Genomic DNA, 27,800 nt, shown 5'->3' with positions numbered 1-27,800 from the left:
ATCTGCAGAGCGTCAAATTAAGTTTTTGCCAACACATCCTGTCTCCACATTTCTTATGATACTACTAAACTCTAGATCAGTGGATCCAATAATGAATTCTTGCATTCAGACCAAAGCATCGATGCAATTAGCAATATAGGCTAACAACTGAATTCCTAAAAGCATTTCCCTCGCTTGAATAACCCTTAAATTCCTCTCAAACTTTGCTTAAGTCTGTTTATAAAGTCTGGTATAATGTTCGATATTTCAATTAAAAACAAACGATGCACTCGGTGACTTGACATTTAAAGTCAAAATCGCCTGAGGTGATAACGTGGGCCTACCTCAGAGGGGTCAGAAACGTCGACCAAACTGTGGGACAATACTGCCCTCTGCTGGACATACATTTGTAGTTCACGTTCGTCTTCACTGTATAGCCTACAATTGTAACCCCATAAACAAAGTGTTTAATGACTTCTGACTTTATAGTTGAATCAGATTTTTTAAAGCTAAATGAATAGCTGTTTTGTGAAAACAGATGCTCAAGTCTTCCATTTTCAACCTTAGCAGAACTGATTTATGTGCTGTTTTGTCCAACACACCTGCAGTGTTTTGGCGCCCTCTCCTGGTCAATGTGTGTAGTCAGCGTTTTCTGTCGAATTAAGATACTCAAGTAGAATTTGACTTCTCAACGTTAATTTAATAGCAAGGTATATTACCATATAAATCTTCCAAATACAAGTTCAACTGAGAAAAAAAAAATGCTTTTATGAAATATTGCAATACAGATTTAGTACAAACATGAAATGATGGAAAAAATAAACACTTTTTCTGTATTCAAAAACTTGTGCAGTTATGTCCTTTTAAATATAAACAAAGCAGCTTATATTATGAATTCTATGTAGTATATTAACACTTTATCATTTTGAAAACAATAAATGATATATATATATATATATGCAGTTTGTTAGTTAGTGAACTTAAAGTTGTTGCCATTGTGAGTACTGCTAACATGGGAAACTGAGAAAGTTGCACCATGAAATGAGGCTCTTGAAACTGATTTTGTTAAGTGCAGTTGTTCAGCATATATAGATATGTTCATACTCAAAGTATTTGAGCCAAATGTTTGTTTACTATCAATTTGAAAGAGAGAACCTTTGTACCTGTCGAGATTTTATCAATCAGAAAAATGTGAAATTTTTGTCTCAAATCTTTTTATCGACCATGAAGGATAAGATATTTGTAATAAGACTCAATTGTGCCTTTTAGTGAGGCCTTTGATTTTTTTTTATTTTTTATTATTGTTTTCTTGAGAAAATTAACCATCTTAAAAAAAAAAAAAAACACTTGCCCCGTTTCATGTCTGCCATCATGTGAATATTATTTTCTTTGTACAGTATCAGCCAGATCATGTGCACAAATACCTTCCCCTTCAATATTCTTTGACAAAACCAGATTGGCTAAGAGGTAAAGACAGACAGAGGTGTCAAACTGTTGTTCTGAATGAGAAAGAGTGCAGTATTGTACAGGGCTGAGATAGAGAGCTGTCGTCGCTGAGAGGTCCTATAGTGTGCTTGTTCTCCAGTCTCGGAAAGAAGGACTCGCTGTCCTCCTCATATTTCGTCTAGATAGAGGGTCACACTTGCAGCCTCTCTCTCAGCAGGAAGAGGCACTGATCTTCTCTGATACTTCAAGATCTGATTTGGCGACAAGAAACCGGAGCCGTCCTCCACCCAGACGAATCAAATCCACAGCACTGTGAGAGTCGGACACAACGGGATTCAAATGTCAGGGTTAACAGAACATATTTTTCATTGCAAAGGATCAGGCCTGGTGAAAATGTCACGGTGTATTCGATTGCTAATGGTGTAGCTGCCTATATAGTGCCCAAACCTCTGATAGTCTGCTCCAATGAGACTGGTCCCATTCACTGCCAGGATTCTGTCACCAATGCAAAGTCGCCCATCTGCAGCAGCCGGTCCATCTGGAATCAGTGTCCTGATGTAGATTCCAGGAGAGTTCAGAGGGGTGTGCTGTATATACAGAGAGAGAGAAAACCCAGAACTAGTTTTTGCTTCTTTTTAAAACAGAAAATATCAGTTCCATCTGGCTAGTTTTTATTAAAGCTCATGATATGAATCAGAAATTTGTGTTATTGTATGCTCCCTACTGGATGCGTTTGTGTTTTGAAGGAGGCGTGGCTTTGGAGACGCTCTGAAGGAGTGGGATCTTAAAAGGTTAGTTCACCCAAAAATGAAAATTCTGTCATTAATTACTCACCCTCATGTCGTTCGACCCGTAAGACCTTCGTTAATCTTCGGAACACAAATTAAGATATTTTTGTTGAAATCTGATGGCTCAGTGAGGCCTCCATAGCCAGCAATGACATTTCCTCTGTCAAGATCCATAAATGTACTAAAAACATATTTAAATCAGTTCATGTGAGTACAGTAGTTCAATATTAATATTATAAAGCGACGAGAATATTTTTGGTGCGCCAAAAAAAACAAAATAACGACTTTTATAGTGATTGCCGATTTCAAAATACTGCGTCAGGAAGCTTCGGAGCGTAATGAATCAGTGTGTCGAATCAGCGGTTCGAAGCGCCAAAGTCACGTGATTTCAGCAGTTTGACGGTTTGACACGCGATCCGAATCATATCGATTTAGTACATTAATGGATCTTGAGAGAGGAAATGTCTGAGCCATCGGATTTCAACAAAAATATCTTAATTTGTGTTCCGAAAATTAACAAAGGTCTTACGGGTGTGGAACGACATGAGGGTGAGTAATAAATGACATAATTTTCATTTTTGGGTGAACTAACCCTTTAAGCCTTAATATACTTCACTTTTCAAAGCCCGGGTATACTTCATTTTCCACGTTCCGCTCCGTCTCTTGCACAGTTGAGCGCGTGAGCTTTTCAAAGTATACTATATATCTACTGGACGACTCTTTTCAAGTGCTCAAATCACTCGCACATGCGCTGTTGTACGCGGACAGTCCGCGCGGCCTCAAAAATTGGGTTGCATGCGGACGAGGTGTGCGAATGTCCGTGGACCCTCCTGATGATGAAAATTGCCATGTGGACGGTGTGCAGACACGGGTGGCCGAAGTATGCTTTGGAGTATTCGCATATTGTATGCGGACCGCCGTATTTTTGTACTTTGTAGATCGCACATGCGCATTTAATTTTTTTGCAGTAATTAGTTTATCCACAAGGTGGCAGCCGTGCCCTGGGGGCATCGATTCACAAGGTAGTTGAAGAAAAACTGCATAAACAGAACAGACTGGTGTGGTGAGAAATAGGCAGTGCGTTCCAAACGGGATATATCGCCCTCCGAAGGGCACTTCGGAGTGAAAACCATCATGGCCGCCATATTGAAAGGTCGTTCCAAACCGAAGCGCTCAAAACTGGCCACTTCAAAGGGCCCTTTGGAATTAAGGATTTTGAAGGGTACAACTGATGGACACTTCGGGCTCCCATGATCCTTTGCACAGGGAAGTTGTTTGTCATGTATAGTATTTTAGAGTTAGATTTGGTACATTATGGTCAAAACGACATTGTACTTCAACAAAAATACTTTACAGCTCCATTTATCAGTCCATTCAAGTGTTTCAAATACATAGACACAATATACAATGGTGCGATAAACCAAAAATAAATAAAGAACGTTAAACAAAAGGCGCAGCTTGCACAATCTACACCTCCTTGATTGTCTCGTTAAGATGACGCAGAAGTGCGTTCCAAAAAAAGAGTTTTTTTCACCCCTACACCTTTCATCCCTTCGAAGCTCTCACTCCGGAGGGTAAACCCTTTGAAGGGATTAGGGCATAGGGATGAGCCCTTCCGAATGGAACGCAGAGTAAGTCCACCCTGGGAATCGGGTCTCCTTTTGGACCCCGAGTGATCCTATTGGTTCAACGGGATTTTAATGGGTAGTATTTTTAGCGCCTGATTATAGTTCCTGCAAAATCACATTATGATTTATATCTTTAAAATTACTGATTGGGTCCTAAAGGAGACCCGATTCCTCGGGGGGACTCGATTTCTCATGACACCAGAACGCATGCAAGCTACAGCGACAATGGAGGCCTACATAGACGAGAGATTGTGCGAAGAGCTTAGAAAGTACCCTCATTTGTACAACTCTAGCATGAAAGAATACAAAGATGTTTACGTGGGTTGTAACTCGTGGCGAGAGATTGATCAAAACTGCACATGCGTCGAACGCCTATGTACCAGTAAGAGTCAAATTAAGTATACTTCACAAGGCTGTGTGTTTGACTGTGCGCATTAATGCTGTGGCCTTTATGCTTTCAAGCTCGTGCACTATGTATAAATGTTTCAGATCATAACATAGTATTGTAAAAGGAACCTGGCGAAAACAAGGCTTTATCCAATCTAAAATCTGCTCCTGTAATGATAATTTGTGTGAAAAGGAATAAAAGTTGTGGCTGTTTAACTACCAGTAGTGTTCATTTCAGCTGGAAACTGGAGTGAATTGTAGCCCATGTATAGGTAGGTTTTTTATTTTTTATTTTTTTTAGAGCTTTGCAAAAATGTAGGAGGCACTTTTCCAATGAGCATATGTTGCAACATGCTCTCTAGGTTTTGGAACAAATATGTTATGGTTATGGGCATAGAACAATGACTCACAAGTCCATCGATAAGTCCCATTCCCAGGCCGTATGGTCCTTTATCCAGATCCACTACAAAGACGGAACAGATATCATCAGAGTTTGGGCCCAGATGAGAGACAGGGACAGGGAAAGGAAAACCACAACCACTCAAAGGGCCTGGAGTGGGGCAGGGACAAACAAACAAACACACACAAGACTCAGTGCTCATTTGACAGACACACACATTTACACACAGACTCCGAAGTTGGGCCAATAAACAAAATCAATGTTCACAACAGGCAAATGCATCTGCTGCACATGCGAACAAAGTTATTAAATGATGCAAATAGTAAACACATGCAATACTGACAGAACTATACACACAGAACTCTGTGCATATGTTTATATGAAATAAACACATGTATTCACACATAAACTCATTCATGTGAAATAAAAGCGATGTACACAAATCAGACATGAGTACATGTCTGTTGTCGAATAATCAAAACTTACGTGCAGATGCTAACAGGCTCATTCCTACTACACAACACATTTTCATGTTCTCATCGTGTTCCAGTTGGATAAAATATTAAAATATTTTTTTTAATATCATATTTGTTTTCACTGATCACTGTATCACGATTAGTAAATATAGGAGTGATATATACACTTTTCTAAAAAATGCTGGGTTTGTGTGACCCCTCCTGTTCGAACCACCCGCTCTAAGTGGGACTCGAACCCAGGTCCCTGGCATGGGAGTCGGGTGCTCTAACAAGGAGGCTAAAGACCAGAGTCTCTACCGTCAGTCGCTAGAACGCCTCTTGAAATCAGGGGAGTGAGGTTTATACGCACAATTCTTACTGGCCTACGTCCATTACACTCATCCTCCTAAACCTCACTCCCATCTGGGTCACGGCACCAATGTAACCCTTCCTGTTTGAACCACCCGCTCTAAGCAGGACTCAAACCTGGGTCCGTCGGCATGGAAGTCGGGCACTCTAGCCTATGTCTGTTACACGTTTGGGTCAAATATGGACAAACCCAACAGTTGGTTTAAATTTTTTAATTTAATTTTTAAACCCAACGGTTGGGTTTGTTTTATATATATATATATATATATATATATATATATATATATATTATGAATGAATAAAGTTAGTATAGATTTAATGAATTCTGAGGTGTTTTGTGGTGTTAGCTTTGTGGTATTATATCAGTTGAATAGAAACAGAAAGTACTGCATAACAGGAATGACCTAAAAGACGAAATCTAGCAGAAAGAACACACACATCCACGACCCAAAAGGCGTTTTTGACTTGCCTTCAATGCCATTGCTGATGAAGCCATTGATTTTCTTGTGCTCTGGAGTTGAACGCATGCAACCATTGGACTTTGTGTGAGAGTGTGTATGTGTGTGCTCTTGTGAAGCATGCTCAGGGTAGTGGACTGGATTGGACTGTGTGTTGGAGTGTATATACGTGTGTTCCGGATAGAGGGGCGTGTTTGGTGGAGTCAGTATACAGGAAGAGTCTGTCGCTTGGGTTTGGTTGGCGTAACGGATGCTGGTCCCGTTTCTGTGGTGAATGCTGTGTGGTGGTTTGTCTCGGGGTCGTTCCTCAGCTCCCGCTCCCTCTCCCCTTCCTCCGAGCCCCGCGGAGGAGCCCCGCACCTCCCCTTCTCCCTCCCCACGCAGAGGAGGTGCTGGATGTGAATTGGAGTGAGGCTGAGGAGGCTCACGCTGGAGAACAGAATTTTCATCATTTATTAATATCAAAAGAGCAAAGCATAAGTTGACAACCCTTATAAAACAAAACAACAATTTCAAAGTCAAACATGTCAGTTATTCCTTTAAAGTCACCATGAAATCAAAATTGACAAGTCTTATTTTTTTTTACGGAATATTGCCATTTATTATAAATTATTTAACTGTGCACATCTTTTTTTTTTTTTTAAATTTATGTGCCCTTTTAATCTTTAATCAAAAATCTCTTCTCTGATGACCTGTCACTCACATGAGATCAACCAATAGCAAACCACAGCCGTCCAATCATCCAATCAATTCATGGACAAAATCAAGCCTACATTGTTTCTTGATCAAGCAGCCATTTTACTCAGATATACATCATAATAGAGAAGAAAAGACTATTGCAACGCCTGTATCATGCCGACTTTAAATTTACATGCTACACAAAAAAATGTTTAAGCCTTTTTTCAAGATTTACGCATTTCAATTAAAAGTAAAATTCCATCAAACTGAATTGAATAATCCTTACATCTTTTAACTGAATAATAATGCTTACATATTTTTTACATAAGGATTATTCAATTCAATTTGATGGAATTTTACTATTAATTGAAATGCGTAAATCTTTTGCTGTATATATAGATGGAATGCTATGATGAGATTAAGATTATGATTTTAAAAATGTATATATTATTATTATTATTTATTTTATTTTTTTTACCTGAACAGGATTAGTGATGGGCACTAAAAACACCAAAAACCAGACGAAAACCACCAACAACCAAACTAAAACCAAACAGAAATCACCAAAAAACACACAAAAACCAAGAAAACACAGTAAAAAACAAAGCAAAAAACACTCAAAACCAAAAAACAGACAAAAACCAACAAAAAACAGATGAAAAACAATGAAAAAACAGACAAAAACCAACAAAACCCAGACAAAAACCAAGCAAAACCAAACAAAACCAAAGGTAAAAATGGCACTAGGGTAAGCTGCTTTGTATAAAAGTTTCAGCCAAAATGTATTAAAATGGTCACTACCATATAAATTAATACGATTGGCTGCCCTCCACTGGAAACCCATAATACATTGTAGACATTTTATTAACTTCAAATTTTTTATTAACCCCCGATGTTATAAAAACAATGGTGTCTTGTTAAAGGGTCTGTAATAGGGATGTGCATTTTGGTGATTTCATCTATTTGAATTATGTCATATGGCAATTAAACTAAAGGCAAAAACAAATAAACAATGAAATTAGCCTTGGATAATCCTTAAACAATGTCGCAACACCAGAAAATTTGTAGTGTTTTTTTTTTTTTTTTGTAGACTGACTCACACATGGTCCATAATTTAGCCAGCAGCTCGTAATTACACAGCTAATCTTGTAATCAGATTAAGAATGAATCTCATGTCTAGAATTTAAATCTTAGTGTTGTAAGCTACAGTCCTTAAGCTAGTTCAGTCTGACTGTGATCGAATGAAGCTGATAAAAATCTAATATACATATATATATATATACTGCTTAAAAGTGACAGTCAAGACATCTACATGGTTCATGCCATCACAGGAATAAATTGTATTTCTAAATATATTTTACCTGAGCTTCCTGCCGGTCTGAGCAGCCATTAGAAGGATGGGTCTTGGTGCGAAGGCCCCACAGGAAGTGACGAACGTAAAGCAGCTGGCGGTATATACTGTCCTCCACACAATCACTCTCCAGGTCCACCTTAAATCCAGCACTCGGCAGCACAATAGGAGGGTGGTTCTCAAAACTCTCCAGTAGATCAACTATTGAAAATACACACATTCACAATGTACACTAGCATACACAATGTTTCTGGAAATAAAATCGCCAGTAATTCTCATTCATATACCTACCTGTTCTGTAGATATAGGCCTCATCTTCACTGCTGGGTTGCCAGATTGGTAAAGGGCCGAGCTCAGCCATGAGCTGGTACTGTGTGAGGATTCTGTGTAGCTGGACAGGCTTCAGGGACGGATGCTCGGCACACAAAGATTTCCAACTGATCTACAGACAAAAACACACACAAGAGCGTTTAATGTCCTCAGCATGGGGACTGGTGTTGGTAATGCTAGTAGTAGTTTTATAAATTCATGTGCCCCTGTAATCTTCAATCAGAATATCTTCCCCTCCCTCTCTCAGTGACATCTCTTCTCTTCTTTGATGATGAGGGCGGGGCAACCTGTCACTCACATGAGATCCACCAATAGCAAACCACAACCATTCATTCAATTCCCAACAGACAAAACCAAGCCCCGCCCTTCATTGTCTGAGAAGCATTTCACTCAGATACGCATCACAATAGACAAGCAAAGAATATCACAACTTTTCATGCCGACTTTAATAGGTACACAAAACTTGTGTAAACAGCATCCCAACACACCTATCTTACCGGCGTTACCTGTGAAAGCTGTTGTGGGGGCGTGGCCAGGATGCTCACTGCACTACAGAACTTGGCAAAGAATTTCTGTGCGAGATGATTATGCCCCGCCCCTTTAGCCCAGTCCATCAGCATCTTCACACTAGCCTGGATCTGCAGGACCCGAGAACGCTGAAACCAGCCGCGTGCGGGGCCTGGGAACATATAATCACAACAAAACCAATCATGATATAGCCTATTGTGGTAATAAGACTAACATTAATTATTGTACTTAATTAAAATAAAGAGTTTAAATCTCTCTTCACACTTTTTTGTGTGAGTTTACGTGGGTGTTTGTGTGTAAGACCAGCTCTGATCCTGTCTGTTATGACATAAAGAGGATTATGGGTGTCTGGGGAAATAATCTTCACCTGACCATGAATAACGCACACATGTACACGTGTCGCACTGCCCTTTAAAAAGGAAAACTGGTGATAGTTTTGCAACATGCAATACAAAACAAAATGGTCATGAAATATATCAAATTTAAATATTCACTACTGTCCAAAAGTTTTTTTGTAAGAGATTACTACCTTTACTCAGCAAGGATGCATTAAATTGTGACAGAAAATACATTTATAGTGTTAAAAAAGATTATATTTCAAATAAATGTTGTTCATTTAAACTTTCTATTCATCAAAGAATCCTGAAAAATAAAATGTATCAAGGTTTTTACACAAAAATATGAAGCAGTACAACTATTTTCAGCATTGAAAATAATCATAAATGTTTCTTGAGCAGCAAATCAGCATATTAGAATGATTTCTGAAGGATCATGTGACACTGAAGACTGGAGTAATGATGCTGAAAATTTAGTTTTGATCACTGGATATAAATGACATTTTACTATATATTCACACAGAAAACAGCTATTTTAAATTATAAAAATATTTCACTATTTTTACTATATTTTTGATCACATAAATGCAGCCTTGGTGAGCAGAAGAGACTTCTCATAACCAACCCCAAACTTTTAAATGGTTGTATTCTTATATTTATTTCTGCATGAATATGCTGCTTTTTAAAGCAATTTTGAAAATCTTTCCTAATACATAAATCAAATATTGAATTATAGGCAAGTTTTTTTTACTTAAAAAATGACTTAAAATCTATCTTACAGATTTAATGGACTTTAGTGGACAAGCTGTGTATGAAAAAAAAAAAATACAATTTGGAACAAAATTAAGTAAATATATTCCCTAAAGTCTCTTCAGTATCTTCAACACTAGAGGGCAGAAAAAATTCATCAGCCTTCACTCTGATATCTTGTTTCATTCTTTGTTCTTCTGCCTGCAATTGCTGACACAGTTCCTGCTTAATGAAAATATATGACAGGGAATTTGAGTTTGTCTCGTGTGTGTGTGTGTGTGTGTGTGTGTGTGTGTGTGTGTGTGTGTGTGTATGTGCTAAACAAACCTTTATCGATGAGTTGATTGAAGAGTGAGACATTGGTGAAGAAGAAGAGGTAGGCGAACATTTGACTCTGAATCTCTGAATGAACCTGGTACTGTTGCAGCAGGTCTGATGTAGTCTGAAACACACTCACCACCCTGCGAACCGCCTCTGGCATCACACACACAGCACACACACACACTCCAGCAGCGCGCCGGCACTGCTCTGATGAAGACTCCGTCCCAAACGGGTTACAGTCCAACAGGCCTGGCATCACAACGTACAAAGTCTGAAATGTAAACGACAGCCAGTTAAGACATGGATAACCAGACTCCTACAAATACACATTAATATGATAGCTTGTTTCTGCCTCTGAATAAAAAATAAAAAAGGTCATTTTTATCTCACAATTCTGACTTTTTCTCTCAGAATTGTGACAAACTTGCAATTGTGAGAAAAAAGTCAGAATTGTGAGATATGAAATCACAATGATGAGGAAAAAAGCCAAAATTGCAAGATATAAACTTACTATTGCAAGAAAAAGTTAGAATTGCAAGAAAAAAGCCTGAATTGTGAGCGATAAACTTGCAATTGTGAGTTATAAAGTCAGAATTGCCACAATCGTGAAAATAGTCATAATTGTGAGATATATAATCGCAATTGCGAGTTATAAAGTGAGAATTATGAGAAAAAAGGTCAGAATTGTGAGATATGAAATCGCAATTGCAAAAAAATTATGAGGAATAAACACAACTTCCAGAAAAAAGTCAGAATTGCGAGAAAAAAGTCAGAATTGCAAGATATAAAATATAAAATCATTTTAATATGCTGATCATGCTAAATATTTTTGTGGCAACTGTGATGTTTTTTAAGGATTCTTTGATGAATAGAAAGTTCAAAAGAATAGCATTTATTTGAAATAGAAGGAAGTGGAGGAGAAGAAGACCTACAAGACATACAATCAGCCACACACACACACACACACACACACACACATTAAATAATTAATTCCCAGCAGCCCTGGTAACATCTTACAAGGGTGGCGCCACACATATAACGTAATACTACCCTTTACCTTAGTGATGTAGTAGACACACTGCTGAAAGGTGTACATGATCACTTCCTCTAGTATGGTCATCGCCTCTTCGTTTGCTGATATTGTTGCTGAGAGGAGAGATTCTTTAGATCCTGCTGCAATAAGAAACAGAAAAAAAAAAATACAATTAGACCAAATGCAATATTTTATGTGTCTTTTATAACCTCTAATCCTCATGTCTAGTTAATCTTGTTTTTAATTTTGTCTATAATCGGCCCCAATCCACAATGCTCACTGCAGCTCAAAATCAATTGAGAAGGACTTTTCGCACCGCACTTAACCCCAGAGTTACCATCGTTCTAAACCCAGCTTTTAACTCATTTTTGAGTGGAAGGAAAAACATGCTGTTTTCGTGTATGTATCTTTAAATGCAAATGAGCTGTTGCTCCCCGCCCTCTATCCAGAAGAGGGCGGAGCCTGTACAACTTGTGCCTCGGATACTCTGACAAAACCTAAAAAAAAACATCTGTTTATCGCGGTCACGCTCACGTGACATTGCAGTTCTTCATCATCATGAAAGTTAATTATTTTCATGCATTTTAAAGCCATAACAGCTTAAACTTCTGATATATGGTTTTCTGAGCGCACACATCCGAAGCACGCACACAGAAGGCTGTCTGTCAGACGACACGTCCTGTGAGTATGAAACTAAGTTGTCTTTCATGTCTTATTGCACTTAAACTGTCAAAAACACACAATGTTCACTTAAACACAGTCGGTTTATGTCTGTGAATGTAAACAGCAGGTAAAGAAATCGCATATGTATATTAGATCTGTGTATTAAAGTGACAGCAACATCTCAGCGTCAAATATACAGTACCTACTGCTATATATGGTGTTATAAATGTCTATGCTAATAGGGAATATGACGTCACATTGCACAGAAACTGCAAACGGCTTATAGGGTGGTTGTGTACACACACTCCGACAAAAACCATGTACAAGTGAATTTTAAATAAAAAGTCCCATATTATGCCGCGCTCATCCAATCAATGACACTGACACTGCAAATATGCAAATAAGAACATTCACCCAGGCTTTAGGAAAGTACAGTAATTGTTAACCCCAGGTAGAGTATGAGCCGTGTGAAAACTGATTCAGTTTACCCTGGTTTTAGAATGACCCAGGGTTAACTATTTACAGTGGGAAAAGCCCTAGAGTGTTTCATACCTTTATCGTCCATCAGCTCAATAGTCTGCATGTACGCAGGAGACTTCTGCTGGATAAAATACAGTATTTCGATGGCATTGGACATCCAGAAGAAAATGAACTGGAGATCAGGTACTAGGTCTGAGATGCTGAGCAGAGACAGGGAGGCAGGATCTTGACTGTATAACCATACAAAAACACACACATATTCAATGGTTTGACTCAGTGGCAAATGCTTTCAGTATTGGTGACAGTCTATTCAGTGCCGTATGACCTTAGAGTGTCACACATTCAAAGTGCACGCATGTGCGTATTATAAGGCGTAACGTGATACTCACTGCTGAGCTTGCTTCTGTGCCAACTCCTTTGTCTTCTCCTGCGAGACACAGACATGGACGGCAATTAATGTCATCAAATTCTGAATAGCTTCATGTGGGAGGTATAATACCTTGGAATCTTTTTTTTTTTTTTCAACCTTTCCTTTCTTGCACTTTTCTTTGGATGGTTAATATTGGGGCTGACGGTTGACCTTCTAAAATTGGATTTTAATAATTAATGAGTTCAAAGACAGTCTTCTGGATGGTTTCATTGGGACTAGATTAAAGGTACATTTACAAATTTCTGTAGTGTTTAAATCAACAACGGCAAATGCATTTGTCAACAAAGACAAAAGGGCATGTGAGGTGACTTACAGCAGAAAATCAATCAATGGGTCATCTGGGATTGATCCTCTTCATGCAAATGCTTTTGCTAGGCATTTTGTAAACAAATAACACACACTTGTGCTTGGACATTGTGAACATGCAGAAAACTCTTTCATTTCTGATGCGCAAAATTGTAAATCAAACACTGGAAAGTCATTTTTCAGATGGAGACAGGACTTGCTGTGTTTGCCTTTCCGTCATTTTCTCCTCCCATACTGAAACACAATCAGTCTCAGTGACATGACATCAACTAGAGTGTAACAGTGGGAGGAGCCAGAGGAATTGTGGGAAATGTAGTTTGTTGGGTGACAGACAAATGAGTGGGCCGAACATGCATAAACCAAGCAGCTTGAAATGAAAAGTTGGCAGCAGCTATTTGCACTAAGTGAAAATAGCATATTTTCTTAGCAACAGATGTTATTTACACCAAGTGAAAATAGCAATATATTCTATTTACACTATACAAAAGTAGCAGTTCTTTGTGCAAATAGTTGTTAGATGCTATTTATACTTATAAACAGTGGCAGATATTATTTGCACCTCAGTATTGTTGTACATTAACAGGATGCAATAATAACATAGAGTGTAATTATTAAAATTATTAAATGGACGCCGCCTTATTCAGACAATAAGCCCTCCCTACACTTACCCCTAACCCATACCCGATAAATACTTTATTATTAAACACTTGTTAGGCACTTTATTTCCACTTTTCAAATATTTTCTTCATTTTTATTGAAAAAAAAAAGCCTTTCCAATCTGATTTGTGATGGGAAAAGAGCAAGTTCGGCAAAAAGCGGATTCGAACTCGGGTCGAACGCGTCAAAAGCTACTTCCACGCGCCAACAAGACAGGCTATTTACACTTAGTGTAAATAGACACTACGTTCAAGGTTTTAAACAAGACTTTTCTTAAAGGTAAAGTGTGTAATTTCCTAAAAATAAAAATTCTAAAATCAGATAAAATGCAGTAAAATTGTTACATTTAACAGTATTATTTAATTTATTTAATTATTAGCATTTTTAAAGATGAATTTTAAAGGATTAGTTCACTTCAGAATTAAAATTTCCTGATAATTTACTCACCCCCATGTCATCCAAGATGTTTATGTCTTTCTTTCTTCAGTTGAAAAGAAATTAAGTTTTTTGAGGAAAACATTCCAGGATTTTTCGCCATATAGTGGACTTCAGTGGGGTACACCGGGTTGAAGGTCCAAATTGCAGTTTCAGTGCAGCTTCAAAGGGCTCTACACGATCCCAGACAAGGAATAAGGGTCTTGTCTAGCGAAACGATCAGTCATTTTCTAAAAAAAAAACTGACATTTGGACCTTCAACTCGTCGATCCCCAGTAAATTATCAGGACATTTTAATTTTGAAGTGAACTAATCCTTTAAGTAAGCATTCAATGATGGCAAAGGTAATGTAAATGTAAAAATAGGGGAAATACTCATGCACAATTAAATATGCAATAAAGACTGATAACGATAAATTACATATCCAATATGGTACCAATATACTGTACATCCAAACTTTGTAAAATGGGAAGTAAACCTTTTTTTTTTTTTTTATTTCACATTAAACTGGAATAGAACCAATTGAACATGGAAAAATAACATATTTCAGCTTCAAACACATCTAAACTGTTGACTTGAGTACTAACCCATGCTATGGTCTGAATCCTCTTGGCAATTTTCAGCAGTAGTTTACCGAAGCTGCCAGGTGGAAATGTATTAGCTGAGTGCTTGATGCATAGACAAAGCAAATATGCTGGTGTCAGCTTGTGGTCATCCCCGCTCGGCTCAATAAGTGTCAGCACCCGGTTCACCAGCGCGTCCTCGTGAGCCCGCTCAAATTCCAATGCAAGCTTTCGTTTCTGTGCACCTCGCGCCGGAGCCTTAGAGCTGCGCCGAGACGCCACTGGTTCATGTAATACAGCTCCACACATACGACATGCCTCTCCTTTCTCAGGCACACCCCCCGACTCGCTGTCGCAGAGTCGGGCCAGCGCCCGGAGTCGAGTGAGAGTCTGGGCAGGAAGAGGTTTCGCACTCAGCGGGTCTTTGTACAGGAAGATGTAATGAGCACCAAAGGACAGCAAATCCCCATGACGTAGTGGAGTGGGCCGCTCAATACGCATGAAGTTAACCAGAACATTGCCATGGGCGACAGGTTCCAGGAGTAACCGCTGGTCCGAGGAAGAACGCCGTTGCACAGCACGACGTATTCGGCAGTGAAGTGGAAGCACATCCGGAGATGACAGGCAGATATTTGGCCGTGCTGATGCTGTTTCCTGACCAACTGTGTGTTGCTCTCGATTCAACAGGTAAACCAGGCAATCCTGACAAACAAAAGCAGATCAAACAGTAAACACTACTCCAGATGGGAGTAATAAAAAAATAACATATATGTATCTAAAGTATATGTATGTGATTTTCTTACCTGTTGGTTGTACCCTTGAAGGAGCAGCAAGTGTGGAGATTGGTAGAGAGAGTGTTTAACTCCTCCACCATCTTTACGGATCTCAGCGTCCCGTGTGGAGCGTGTTCTGATTGGCCCTGGGAGGGTGGAGTAGTACCTCTTAGGTTCCTCACCAGGCAGTCCCACCAAGTTAAGGCTGGTTTCACTGAGGCTGCGGCAAAATGAGGAGCCATGCTGGAGTGTCATTGTTCCTTTAGCACGGTTTCTTTGTAGCTTCCTCGCTTGAGCATTGATATCTGTCGTAGAGAGAAAACCACTTAGGTAATTGACACTCATTGTCCTCAGCTACAAACTAACCTTATGGGGTTTAAATGAACAGATATGTTTAGCAAAATAAATGGACTCAAAGTTGTTCTTATTTCAAGCATTAAAAGTCAATAACACCCCAAATTTGAAGTGGATATGGAGGTGAAATGCAAAGCATAATAAAGATAATGCCATGCTTAGTAACCTCAATTTAAGTTCAAACAAAGCAACTGGGAATATAGTGAATAAGTCATATTGACTAATTTTATGGTACTTTTTGTAACCTTTCAAGCTCAACGGCCTGCATCCCCATTCACTGTATGGAAAAGAACAGTTTAAACATAATGCAAAAACATCTTAATTTGTGATTCAAGGAAGAAAAGAACAAAGCATAGAGGCGTGATAAAATAAGGGTAATATTCTTGTGGGATGAGGGATAATGACTAGTATAGGGGTAGTACATGGGTATAGGAAGTCAACACTTGACTGGTGCATGGAGGAATACAGTAAATTATGGGTTTGCAAAATAATGGTACTGTATATGGAGGTGGGGCTGGTGGTCGACACCATACCTGAGGACAGTCCCCACCTTTTACAATAGTTGTACAGGGCTGTATCAAACGCCAGCCCCGGGGGGAGCTCCGATGGCATCTACCATGCCCGCTTCTACTCAAGGTTGAAGATAGCACAGGGGAGTTTGTGTGGGTCCCTGCATGGCATGGGTAAACACCACAACAAATATAAATCACCAACAAAACCATGAAAATACACACAGTACTTCTAGTTATTCACTCATTCAAGTAAGCTTATGTAGGTTTTTAACAAATTTGCATAATTGCCAGCCTATGGTCTGCCAGCGAACAGCGTCTACTTTGACCCTCCTTTAAATGTTGTAGCTGAGACTGGAAGAGTTTGGTTTGTGTTGTCGACACGCACATCCAAAGGATGAGGACTTGGGCTTGAATTGATACGGTAAAACCGACGCCATTGTTACTGTTCGTATCACAGTGTATCAAGTGCTGAGGAAGCCTCCGAAATTCAGATATGGTAATGGCCCTTTCATTTCTGACACACGCTGAATAGACTAGGGGTTGTACAGACTAGTCAACTTTAAAGAGGACCTATAATGCTCCTTTTACAAGATGTAATATAAGTCTCTGGTGTCCCCAGAATGTGTCTGTGAAGTTTCAGCTCAAAATACCCCACAGATCATTTATTATAGCTTGTCAAATTTGCCCGTTTGGGTGTGAGCAAAAACACGCCGTTTTTGTGTGTGTCCCTTTAAATGCAAATGAGCTGCTGCTCCCGGCCCCCTTTCCAAAAGAGGGCGGAGCTTTAACAGCTCGCGCTTCGGTTGCTCAACAACAACAAAGCTGGAGAATCTCACGCAGCCAAAATGAGGATTGTCAGTAACGGTGTTCAGCCTTACATTGTTCAAACCGGAGTCGGACACTGATGGAGAGACTCAGGAAGAAGTTACAACTTTTAGAATGAAACTGGACATTTCTGAATGGTTGGTGAATAAATTTATGTAGTTGCTGTGGAGTCATCGACTAGCATGAGCTGTCATGTTAATCTTTTGTGCAAAACCCGTATGGACGTCTACTATACATAGCGTACCTCTTTGCCAAACAGAGCCATACACACCAGTCTAACGTTTACGACTATCCAATGCTGTGAATGGTCTAATATTTTTTCCATAATATCGCTCAGACAGAAACGCTCCTTTTTTTGCAATCGAGCTTGCCAGGGTCAACTTGCAGGCTATCCAAGCTAATGAGAATCTAAATAGTGTTCAGTGCTCATCTGTGCAGCCAATGACAGAACAGTTAGCATGCTTTGCTTTGCTTTTGCCATAGCCTTAAGGTGATGATACAAGGGGCAACTTTTTATGTTGCCGAAAGATGTTGCTTGGGCACTTTTCCATTGAGAATTTGGAAATTTGTTGCCCATTCTCAATGGAAAGTGCCCACAACAAAACTGCCCTGCAACATTGCTCAAAAAGCTGCCCCGTGTCTCATCACCTTTAGAACTGGTACACCGTTGTCTCTTGCGAAAACAAAATGTCGGCGCCGTGGGTGGAAATGTGGCAATTAAGGGGCGGTAATATTATAATAAGATCCCCTTTCTACGTCACTAGAGAGCAAAATCTGAGCAGCTCGTTTTTTCATATGCTTGCAGAGAAAGGCTTACCAAAACAAAGTTACTGGGTTGTCCTTTTTTCACATTTTCTGGGTTGGTAGATGCACCGGGCACCCGATTATAGCACTTAAACACGGAAAAAGTCAGATTTTCATGATCATACTAAACACTTTTGTTATGTTATGTTGTTAAGTTATGTTGTAACATTAGTCTGTGCATTCGCTCGGTGGCTGGTATAAGAAACTTGTTGCACTATTAGATATTAGAATGTCATATTAATAAAAACTGGATGACTTGTGTTGCTAAATGACATGCAGTTAATTAAAAAATATATTGGATGATGGAAAAAGCTCTCTCTGATTATGCTATGTTAGCCACTTGACAAAATAGTGTTGTCTCTAAGGCATGGTGAAAACATGGTACTCGTGGTAAATCAAGAAAACAAGCGTTTCAAACATTAAGACTAACGTGTTAAACTATATAACAATGATTAGTTTTCTGTCGATGTATGTATCCAAACAGTTGCTCACTTGTCTAATAAAACACAAAATATATTAAAGCGTCTTTGGTGTTTCCATGGTTTCTACGAAAGTAAAACTGGAAATCGCGGATATGATGTCATTGACAGCCAAAAAAAAAAAAAAACATTGTCCTGGTTAAAATTGCTGATTTCTCTGGATTTAAACATTGTTGGAAATGTTTGGGATAATGCAAGTACACAAGTCAACAAAATATATAACACTGTTCTAGTGGTTTTTGGATATTTTAATCTAAAAATCTTACATATTGTGCCTTTAAGAGAAAATTAAAGTGTTTTTTTTTTACTTTAGATGCATGTAAACCTATTGTAGGAGACTTCCAAAACAAAATTAGGAACTTTTAAAATAGCATAAAAAGGGGCACTTTAACTAGCATTTCATTTGGTTTTTGGTTGTATAATAGATTCTACAATGATTTTTACAGGTTATTCAAGAAACCACTGATATGGGAACGAACTGGGAAGAGTTAAATATTCAGGCATGGTGATCATGCAGACATAACTGCCAATTCCAAACCTGTTATAAAACGTGCTTGTGTTGGTAAATACCTTGACACTATCCATGAAGCCCCCGAGCATCTGTCACGGAGTAATATGTGTGTGTGCAGATGGTGGCGGTGACTTGCAAATGTAATCCCCCAACCCTTCTTCACCTTTACTCATCCATGACCTTCCTAAACCCTTGATCTATGTATATGCCTTCACCTTCTTAACCATCATTGCCCTTTAGATTGACTGTGAAAAGCACACATGAATTTTTGAGAACAGTCCCAATGTGAGGAGAAGCATGAATAAACCCATGAATAAACAGCAGGACGCTAAGCCAAGTTTAAGAAGACCACTTTAAACAAGCTTAAGGACTAAGATCCTCTGATAAGCCTGCGACATTTTCGTTAATTAAAATTCAATCACATGTAGACAAGAACTGCAACAATTGTGCATTGAGAAATTATGCACTAAATAGCACAGTAGCAAGCTCACAGAAAAATTACCAAGATTCCATGATGCATTACTTGAGAATATGATTTTTCCAATAAGGAAGATTAACCGGAGATTCTAGTTAAAAACCAGACTAGTTTTAAAGCTAACTGGGTGTAGAGTTTAGGAGTGAAGCTACACTTGTAAGAACAAATTTATTTAGTAATCTAAATTAGGATATTTAATTTTTATTTAAATATAATTATAAATAGTACTAAATAATAAGTTTCATTTTAGAATTAAAAAAACTAGTTTTTTTTTCAATTAAGGACCATATGGAAGCTTGTTTGCACCACAGAATAAACACTGACACTTTTTCTCACAATTGCGAGTTTATATCTCGCAATTCTGACTTTATAACTCACAAATGTGACTTTATATCACGCAACTGTGACTATTTAACACAATTGTGGCTGTATATCACACAATTCTGACTTTATCACGCAATTCTGACTTTATAACTCACAAATGTGACTTTATATGACGCAACTGTGACTATTTAACACAATTGTGACTGTATATCACACAATTCTGACTTTATCACGCAATTCTGACTTTATATCACGTAACTGTGACTTTATAACTTGCAATTGTGACTTTATATCACGCATTTGTGACTTTATAACTTGCAATTGTGACTTTATATCACGCATTTGTGACTTTATAACTTGCAATTGTGACTTTATATCACGCATTTGTGACTTTATATCACGCAATTGTGAATTTATAACTTGCAATTGTGACTTTATATCACGCAATTGTGACTTTATAACTTGCAATTGTGACTTTATATCACGCAATTCTGACTTTTCTCGCAATTGCGAGAAAAAAGTCCAAATTGTGAGATAAAAAGTCTCAATTACCTATTTTATTTTTCATTCAGTGGTGGAACAAGCTTCCATAGGACCACCCAAAGGAAGATTTTATCAGATTTAGCACACTTCTGGGGATCATTTTCCCCCACAAAGTACAGCTACACATAGACTCCAATACACACATGAATTCTCTCTATCCCACCAGGAAGAAAAGCTGTTCAACTTGAGGATAAATTATCCTGAGTAATGTGCCTGCTGATATTGATTTAACTTCCACCCTGTGTTTTGGCTCAATGGCCACCTTGTTGAATTTGTAATTTAGTACAACAGCATCCAGGCACAAACAGAAAGAGAGAGACAGTGAGAGAGAGATGTTATGACTAGTCTGCAATAAAAGAGCACAAATATTTAATAGTGAAACTGAGACCTCAGGTCAGCTACTGGAGGTCGGCCATATAGCAGACCCAGTGGTGCATTTATCCCTGACATCTGCGTGTCGGCATTAGCGAACCTGAGCAGCCCTGAATGACAAAGAACAATTAAGATCTATTTGCAGTTATCACAACATCTATACCACCGTGTTGATAGCAGCGATATGTTCAGCACAACTTTTATCTTCAGCTAGAAGCACTTAAAAAGAGTGATAGCTGATTTTAAGCTTCTGTTTCGCAAATGTGGCCAAACAAATGTTTAAAAACATATAATTTAAAACAATATTTCATTTTTATTTTAATCTTAACAATTGCACTGTCCAAAATTGCATACTATATAGTAGGCTAGTGTTGTCAAAAATATTGAAAGTTCGATCTGTATTGATACTGAAATATCTGAAATGGTTCCAATACTCCTTTTCTGCAGTATTGATACACCGATACCAGCTGCGCGTTCTCACTCTCTTTTCTCAACCGACGGCGAATTTACACATACCGGCCTCCTGTCACTCACTTGTCTCATTCGCTCTGGCTGAATAGTGTTGGGTGTTAAGCGCTGAAATTCGGCGCAGGGTTGCAGGTATTGCTCATAATTTTACTCATTCCCGCAGGCTTCACGCACACACTACTGATCTATATAAGCCATGCACACATAAAGCCGCCTTTCAAACAGCAAACTGAGCTCTTTTTCATGACTTAAACGATCAAATACACAATATTATGTCAAAATGCATGTCTTGGCGAGTATTCAGGTGAACACAGTCAGTCGGTTTTGGAACGTAAATGGTTGAAAAAGAAATCAAATGTTGTTGTAACAGTATATTGGATCTGTGCATCACCTCTTAAAGTGACAGCAGCCTAATAAACCTGCTGCTGTCTGTCATGTTAATCAATGAAGAAAAGACAAAGAAAATCACTCGCTGCTCTTGACTGAATAACTTTTGTAACTTTAATTGTAAGCATTAATCTGAATTTAATTTTTACAATGAAGACTATCCATGTTATTTTACATTTGATGACTTTAATTTCTGTAGTATAATAGTATAGCTTCAAATAAAGCTGTGTGTAAGCTATTGCAACAAAATTACCCAAATTATCAAAGAATTATGAGATAATAATAAAAATATATTGCAGTTTTCCCCATGGTATCAAAAATGGTATCGAATATATCTATATTTTTCAAGATATTGTATCGATGTTAGAAATTGCAGTATCGTGACAACAGTATTGTATAGAAGGTACTACAATTGATTTGAAACTTGCTGTGTGACCATTAAAAATGTACACTATATAATGTAAATATGTGTAGTATGAATGAAATTCGGACATACTTCGCTTCACTGACATTCACTAATCCTCTCCTGTGGCCTTATCGGATAGTAAAGTGTCCATTGGATGCACACTACCAAATCTCACTCATGAATACTATAAAATTTGACATTCTACTTGGCTCACATACCATTTTTTGCCCACTATATGGAAGTAGGCATATTCGGACACAGGAAATGTGATAACAATTAGCTTAATACTCCTCACAACAGTTATGCATAACAACTTCTGAACCTCATAGCACTGGAGCGATGCTCAAAGTCAGATATCTGTTCAACTCCGATCTCAGGGAGAAAAATCAATCGACAGTTTCAAAGATGGTGGCGACTAAAGGGCATCGTACTACATTAAGTTTGTAACATAATATATAACGATACCTTATTTTTTGCTTTTTAGGCTGTTTTTAAAACAAATGCATGCATTTTTGCGTTTGACTTTTGTCGTTGATGTAATTGGCAGAATAACACAAAATATGATGGCGCCACCTTGTGGTGTAGGAGGTCAGATTTCAAATTTCACACTTTTTGCATTTCCAGCAAAAATATCCAACAGTATTGAACTATTGAGCATGCAAACTTTTAGGGTAAATATTTTCTGAATAAATGTTTATTATATTAAAATTATTATTGTTAAAAATGTTTTATTTTTTATTTAATGATTATTGATACTAAAATTGTTTTACTTTTATAGTTTATTTTTTATTGTAAAACATCTATGAACACATTCCATATAACATCAAATTATCAAATAGTGAAAATGTATTTGTCATGGTCCAGTCATTTTAATATAATTTTTCATTCAGATGTCTGGAAAAGGTAAATACTGATAAAAGATTACTTAACAGAAGGAACAATGTGCTTTCACTTCTTTTTTGCCCTGTTGCACAGGATTTTCCTGTTTCAATAAAATCATGTGACAAGAACATCCTCTCCTGAACAAGTGAATGCATTTTTGCGTTACCTGCAGTGACTGTGTCCTTCTCTTTTGCTGCCAGTTCCTCGACCTCAGCTCTTCGTCTGAGCTCAAAGCGACGAGAGTAACCCTCCTTTGGCTTCCAGAGGTCCTGCAAGAGGAGGGGCTTTTCGTTGTTCCCGAGCGCCCGAAGACATTCAGTCCGCCACCGTCGCTCTGGGCCCTCGAACCGTCCAATCACGTCACATAACACATAGCTACAGGCCGAGGCCTTGTTTAGAGAGTAGCGCTCAAGCGCCTCTTTGATCAACTCTTGGGCGCTGGAACGAGGTGTGGCAAGGACGCTTTTGTAGTTAGCGCCAGCGCTGATTTCATCACCAAATATCTTCAGCACACCTGGTGCAGATGACTGGGTGGAAAGCTCAGCTGGATCGTCCCGTACCTGCTCAGGTAGGTCGGTCACAGAGCGACGATCCCGATAACTCAGTGTCCGGTACAGAACCTGCGTAAAAGTGCGACTCTGGCGCTTCAGGCGGTTCTTGGATGGCAGAGACATGCTGGCAGATGAGGAACCGTAGAACATGGTGCCGGAAAGTGCATTGATTAAAAACCCCTAGAACTGAGAAAACAACAAATTGTAACAACTGGCAACAGAGTTAAGCTATAGGATATAGTAAGCTTGTCATTTCAACTAATATAATATTGCATTCAGGGGCACATGGCAGTACTGTACAAGCAGAGATACAGATGAGAGACAGACAGAAACAGACAGGATGGGCAAGGCTGAATTTTTGTGAGGCAAACAGGGATGTTGCCAAGTAAGTCATGGAAAAACAGCTTGATGGAAACTATGAGAATAGTTCTGGACAGTATGTTACAGTAATTTACAATATTCAATAACCCAATAAAGAACAATAGCATTTACTTTACATTGGAATAACTAAAATAGCTCATCATCACACAGTGATTAGAGATGGATGGATGGATGGATGGATAGATAGATAGATAGATAGATAGATAGATAGATAGATAGATAGATAGATAGATAGATAGATGGATGGATGGATGGATGGATGGATGGATGGATGGATGGATGGATGGATAGATAGATAGATAGATGGATGGATGGATGGATGGATGGATGGATGGATGGATGGATGGATAGATAGATAGATAGATAGATAGATAGATAGATAGATGGATGGATAGATAGATAGAACGACAAAGATAGATAGACAGACAGACAGACAGACAGACAGACAGACAGATAGATAGATAGATAGATAGATAGATAGATAGATAGATAGATAGAACGACAAAGATAGATAGATAGATAGATAGATAGATAGACAGACAGACGGACGGACGGACGGACGGACAATAGATAGATAGATAGATAGATGAAGACATAGATAGATAGAACATAGATAGATGGATGGATAGATAGAACGACAAAGATAGATAGACAGACAGACAGACAGACAGACAGATAGATAGATAGATAGATAGAATGACAAAGATAGATAGATAGACAGACGGACGGACGGACGTACGGACAGATAGATAGATAGATAGATAGATAGATAGATAGATAGATAGATAGATAGATAGATAGATAGATGGATGGATAGAACGACAAATATAGATAGATAGATAGATAGATGATGGATGGATGGATGGATAGAATGACAAAGATAGATAGATAGATAGATAGATAGATAGATAGATAGATAGATAGATGGATGGATGGATGGAAGGATAGATAGATAGATAGATAGATAGAAAGAACAACAAAGATAGATAGATAGATAGATAGATAGATAGATAGATAGATAAATAGATAGAAAGAACGACAAATATAGATAGATAGACAGACAGATAGATAGATAGATAGATAGATAGATAGATAGAACGACAAATATAGATAGATAGATAGATAGAACGACAAATATAGATAGACAGATAGATAGATAGATAGATAGATAGATAGATAGAATGACAAATATAGATAGATAGATAGATAGACTGCAGAGATGTCTCTCCAATGCTGCAGACATGAGAAACACCTTCTAACAGTGTGTGTGTGTGTGTGTGTGTGTGTGTGTGTGTGAGAGAGAGAGAGAGAGAGAGAGAGAGAGAGAGAGAGAGAGAGAGAGACTGCATCAGCTAAAATCCTCACTACTCGGCAGTCTAAACGGAGACCATCTGCTCGTGCGTGAAAATACTTCACCGTCCGCTCGTGAAGCCTATTCACAAACTGATGCAGTTGACATGCTGAGCCTCATTTAAATAATCTATCAGTCTACAGGTATACTGCGTACATCTAAAGTCTTCACGTGTTCCCTTCTTGCGTCCTGTCCTGCGCACAATTATTTAAACAAAACGTTATATATGATTCTTAAAGGCACAGGACATTAAATGAGAATGAATAATTTAATCCTTCATAAACATGTTACACTATATACTGTATTGTAACTGCGCGTGCTTAAGATCAGCACTTTATAACTGACGCACAATAACTAAAGTTTCTTGAAAAGACTTACGAAAAGCATCAAACACAAGGTTGCAGAATAGTTCTTACCTGTCAAGCGCGCGCTATTCCCCGTGTGCCGAAGAGACTCTCATTTGGAGGCATTAATTTTAAAGAAGCGCGTCGGGCTACTGCGGGTCTCCACTAGCAACGGCGCGAGCCAACAAAGGCACCTGCTCGCGAGTCCTAATCCGCTTGTGCGTCTTAACGGGGCTCCGCCAGCCAGTCTCAGAGCTCTGATCCCTCACAAGCCGCTCGCTTGACTCCTGTTATTGACATTTGCCAGTATTTCCTCTTGTTCATATGTTAAATTAGCTCTACGGGCCGGTGGGATACAGTTTTGGTCCGCCCAGTCACTGTCATGGAATGCGACAACGTCTACCTGTACAGTAACAGTGAGGTGTCAAACATACATCAATATAGAGAAATGTATGGTTGGTATGCTCGGAATGCCTTACCTGCTGGTTTTATTTGTCGGCGCTGCTCCTGGGTAGTCGCTGGGGCTGTTTATCCCTTTCCCCTTCTTTTATTTGCCCGTCTCCACTGACTACACTGTAGTCTGCATGCTTCGGCGTCTGCATTCCCTCAGCCGACTGCAGCCGGAAAGAGCCGAACCGAGAAATTGAAGCTCTCGCGTATTGTTACGACTGGATGTTTGGCAGGGTGTTTTGTATGCCGTGCCATATGTCATTTTTCGCGAATTAAACCGAGGCTGTATGGGATAGACATACAGTCTTTTGAATGGGTCGTAATTAAACTTTATTGTCGGATTGAAATGTATCCGTCAGCCTCGTTTTCATCGCGCGCAATTTTAAAATGGCTTCTTTATACGGGCTCCGACTACATTTTTATTTTACAAATCATAGGCTACAGACTAAAATGAGTGTCAAAGCCGATGTGATGAACTAACTACACCTGGTTACTCTACTAGAACATCTCGAGGGGTCTTTGAAAAAAGAAGTGCACTTAATTGTACTGAATGTAGGCTACACTTCTAGTTCACTCCAAAACTGTGCATGCATGCATGCATGCAGATAATGTAATATTAGTGAAATAAATGGTCACTTGAGCAATGGTTTCTCTTTTAAAAAGTGCACTGTAATGTTAAAATAGAAGTTTTAACTTAAAGTACATTTTAATTGTATTTTAATAATCTCTGTTGTCATGCTTTAAAGAAGTACACTTTTTCTGATGTGCTGACATACTAAAGCACATGCATGATTAATGTTGTTAAAAAGCACTCATAAGTTCAACTAATTGCATGAAATATACTTTTAATTAGAAATAACATGCCCGGTTTCACAGACAAGACTTAAGCCCAGTCCCAGACTAAAATGCATGTTTGAGCTGAAATCAGATATCAAATACACCGATCAGGCATAACATTATGACCACCTACCTAATATTGTGTTGGTCCCCCTTTTGCTGCCAAAACAGCCCCGGCATGGACTCCTCTAAACCCCTGAAGGTGTGCTGTGGTATCCACACCAAGATGTTAGCAGCAGATCCTGTAAGTCCTGTAAGTTGTGAGGTGGAGCCTCCATGGATCGGACTTGTTTGTTCAGCACATCCCACAGATGCTCGATTGAATTCTGGGGAATTCACCTCAAAACCTCAAACTCGTGGTTGTGCTCCTCAAACCATTCCCATTTTTGCTTTGTGGCAGGGCACATTATCCTGCTGAAAGAGGACACAGCCACCAGGGAATATAGTTTCCAAGAGTGTACATGGTCTGCAACAATGCTTAGGTAGGTGGTATGTGTCAAAGTAACATCCACATGGATGGCAGGACCCAAGGTTTCCCAGCAGAACATTGCCCAAAGCATCACACTGCCTCTGCCGGCTTGCCTTCTTCCCATAGTGCATCCTGGTGCCATGTGTTCCCCAGGTAAGCGACGCACATGCATCCAGTCATCCACCTGATTCATCAGACCAGGCCATTGCTCCGTGGTCCAGTTCTGATGCTCACGTGCCCACTGTTGGCTTTCGGCGGTGGACAGGGGTCAGCATGGGCACCTATGTGTCTATGCAGCCCCATATGCAACAAATTGTGATGCACTGTGTATTCTGACACCTTTCTATCAGAACCAGCATTAACTTCTTGAGCAATTTGAGCTACAGTAGCTCGTCTGTTGGATCGAACAACACAGGTCAGCCTTCGCTCCCCACGTGCATTGATGAGCCTTGGCCGCCCATGACCCTGTAGCCGGTTCACCACTGTTCCTTCCTTGGAGCACTTTTGATAGATACTGACCACTGCAGACCAG

At 39.0% G+C, this 27,800-nt stretch overlaps 1 protein-coding gene across 6 annotated transcripts; it reads right to left on the bottom strand.

The window, feature by feature from the left end:
* Nucleotides 1-669: 669 nt before the first annotated feature.
* Nucleotides 670-26,222, bottom strand: radil (Ras association and DIL domains). Of its 6 annotated transcripts, none has more exons than XM_051908744.1 (17): nucleotides 25,992-26,221; nucleotides 25,585-25,915; nucleotides 23,052-23,622; nucleotides 16,448-16,567; nucleotides 15,574-15,848; nucleotides 14,795-15,472; nucleotides 12,769-12,806; nucleotides 12,452-12,609; nucleotides 11,261-11,376; nucleotides 10,210-10,474; nucleotides 8,767-8,948; nucleotides 8,231-8,381; nucleotides 7,950-8,140; nucleotides 5,922-6,339; nucleotides 4,639-4,778; nucleotides 1,873-2,012; nucleotides 670-1,735 (listed from the first exon to the last, which is right to left on the bottom strand). In XM_051908744.1, the coding sequence occupies exons 3-17, from the start codon at nucleotides 23,584-23,586 to the stop codon at nucleotides 1,636-1,638; spliced, it is 3,507 nt and encodes a 1,168-aa protein (XP_051764704.1). In that variant the 5' UTR covers nucleotides 23,587-23,622; nucleotides 25,585-25,915; nucleotides 25,992-26,221; the 3' UTR covers nucleotides 670-1,635. The 6 variants fall into 6 exon arrangements, with proteins under 6 accessions (XP_051764704.1, XP_051764729.1, XP_051764720.1 ...); XM_051908769.1 differs by having other exon boundaries at nucleotides 4,639-4,691; XM_051908760.1 differs by having other exon boundaries at nucleotides 8,776-8,948; nucleotides 25,992-26,218.
* Between the last annotated feature and the right edge of the window lie 1,578 nt (nucleotides 26,223-27,800).

Source organism: Ctenopharyngodon idella, chromosome 1 (genome assembly GCF_019924925.1).
Source record: "Ctenopharyngodon idella isolate HZGC_01 chromosome 1, HZGC01, whole genome shotgun sequence".
In the NCBI taxonomy this organism is placed as follows: domain Eukaryota; kingdom Metazoa; phylum Chordata; class Actinopteri; order Cypriniformes; family Xenocyprididae; genus Ctenopharyngodon; species Ctenopharyngodon idella.
This window is presented reverse-complemented; position numbering and strand designations above follow the sequence as displayed.

Coding starts and splice junctions, on each gene's coding strand:
- radil (XM_051908751.1), bottom strand. CDS start 23,586: ATGTTCTACGGTTCCTCATCTGCCAGCATGTCTCTGCCATCCAAGAAC. Junction 8,382..8,766: donor AGCTTTCACAGGTAACGCCG/GTAAGATAGGTG, acceptor TTTTGTCTGTAG/ATCAGTTGGAAATCTTTGTG. Junction 4,779..5,921: donor CATCAGCAATGGCATTGAAG/GCAAGTCAAAAA, acceptor GCCCCACTCCAG/GCCCTTTGAGTGGTTGTGGT.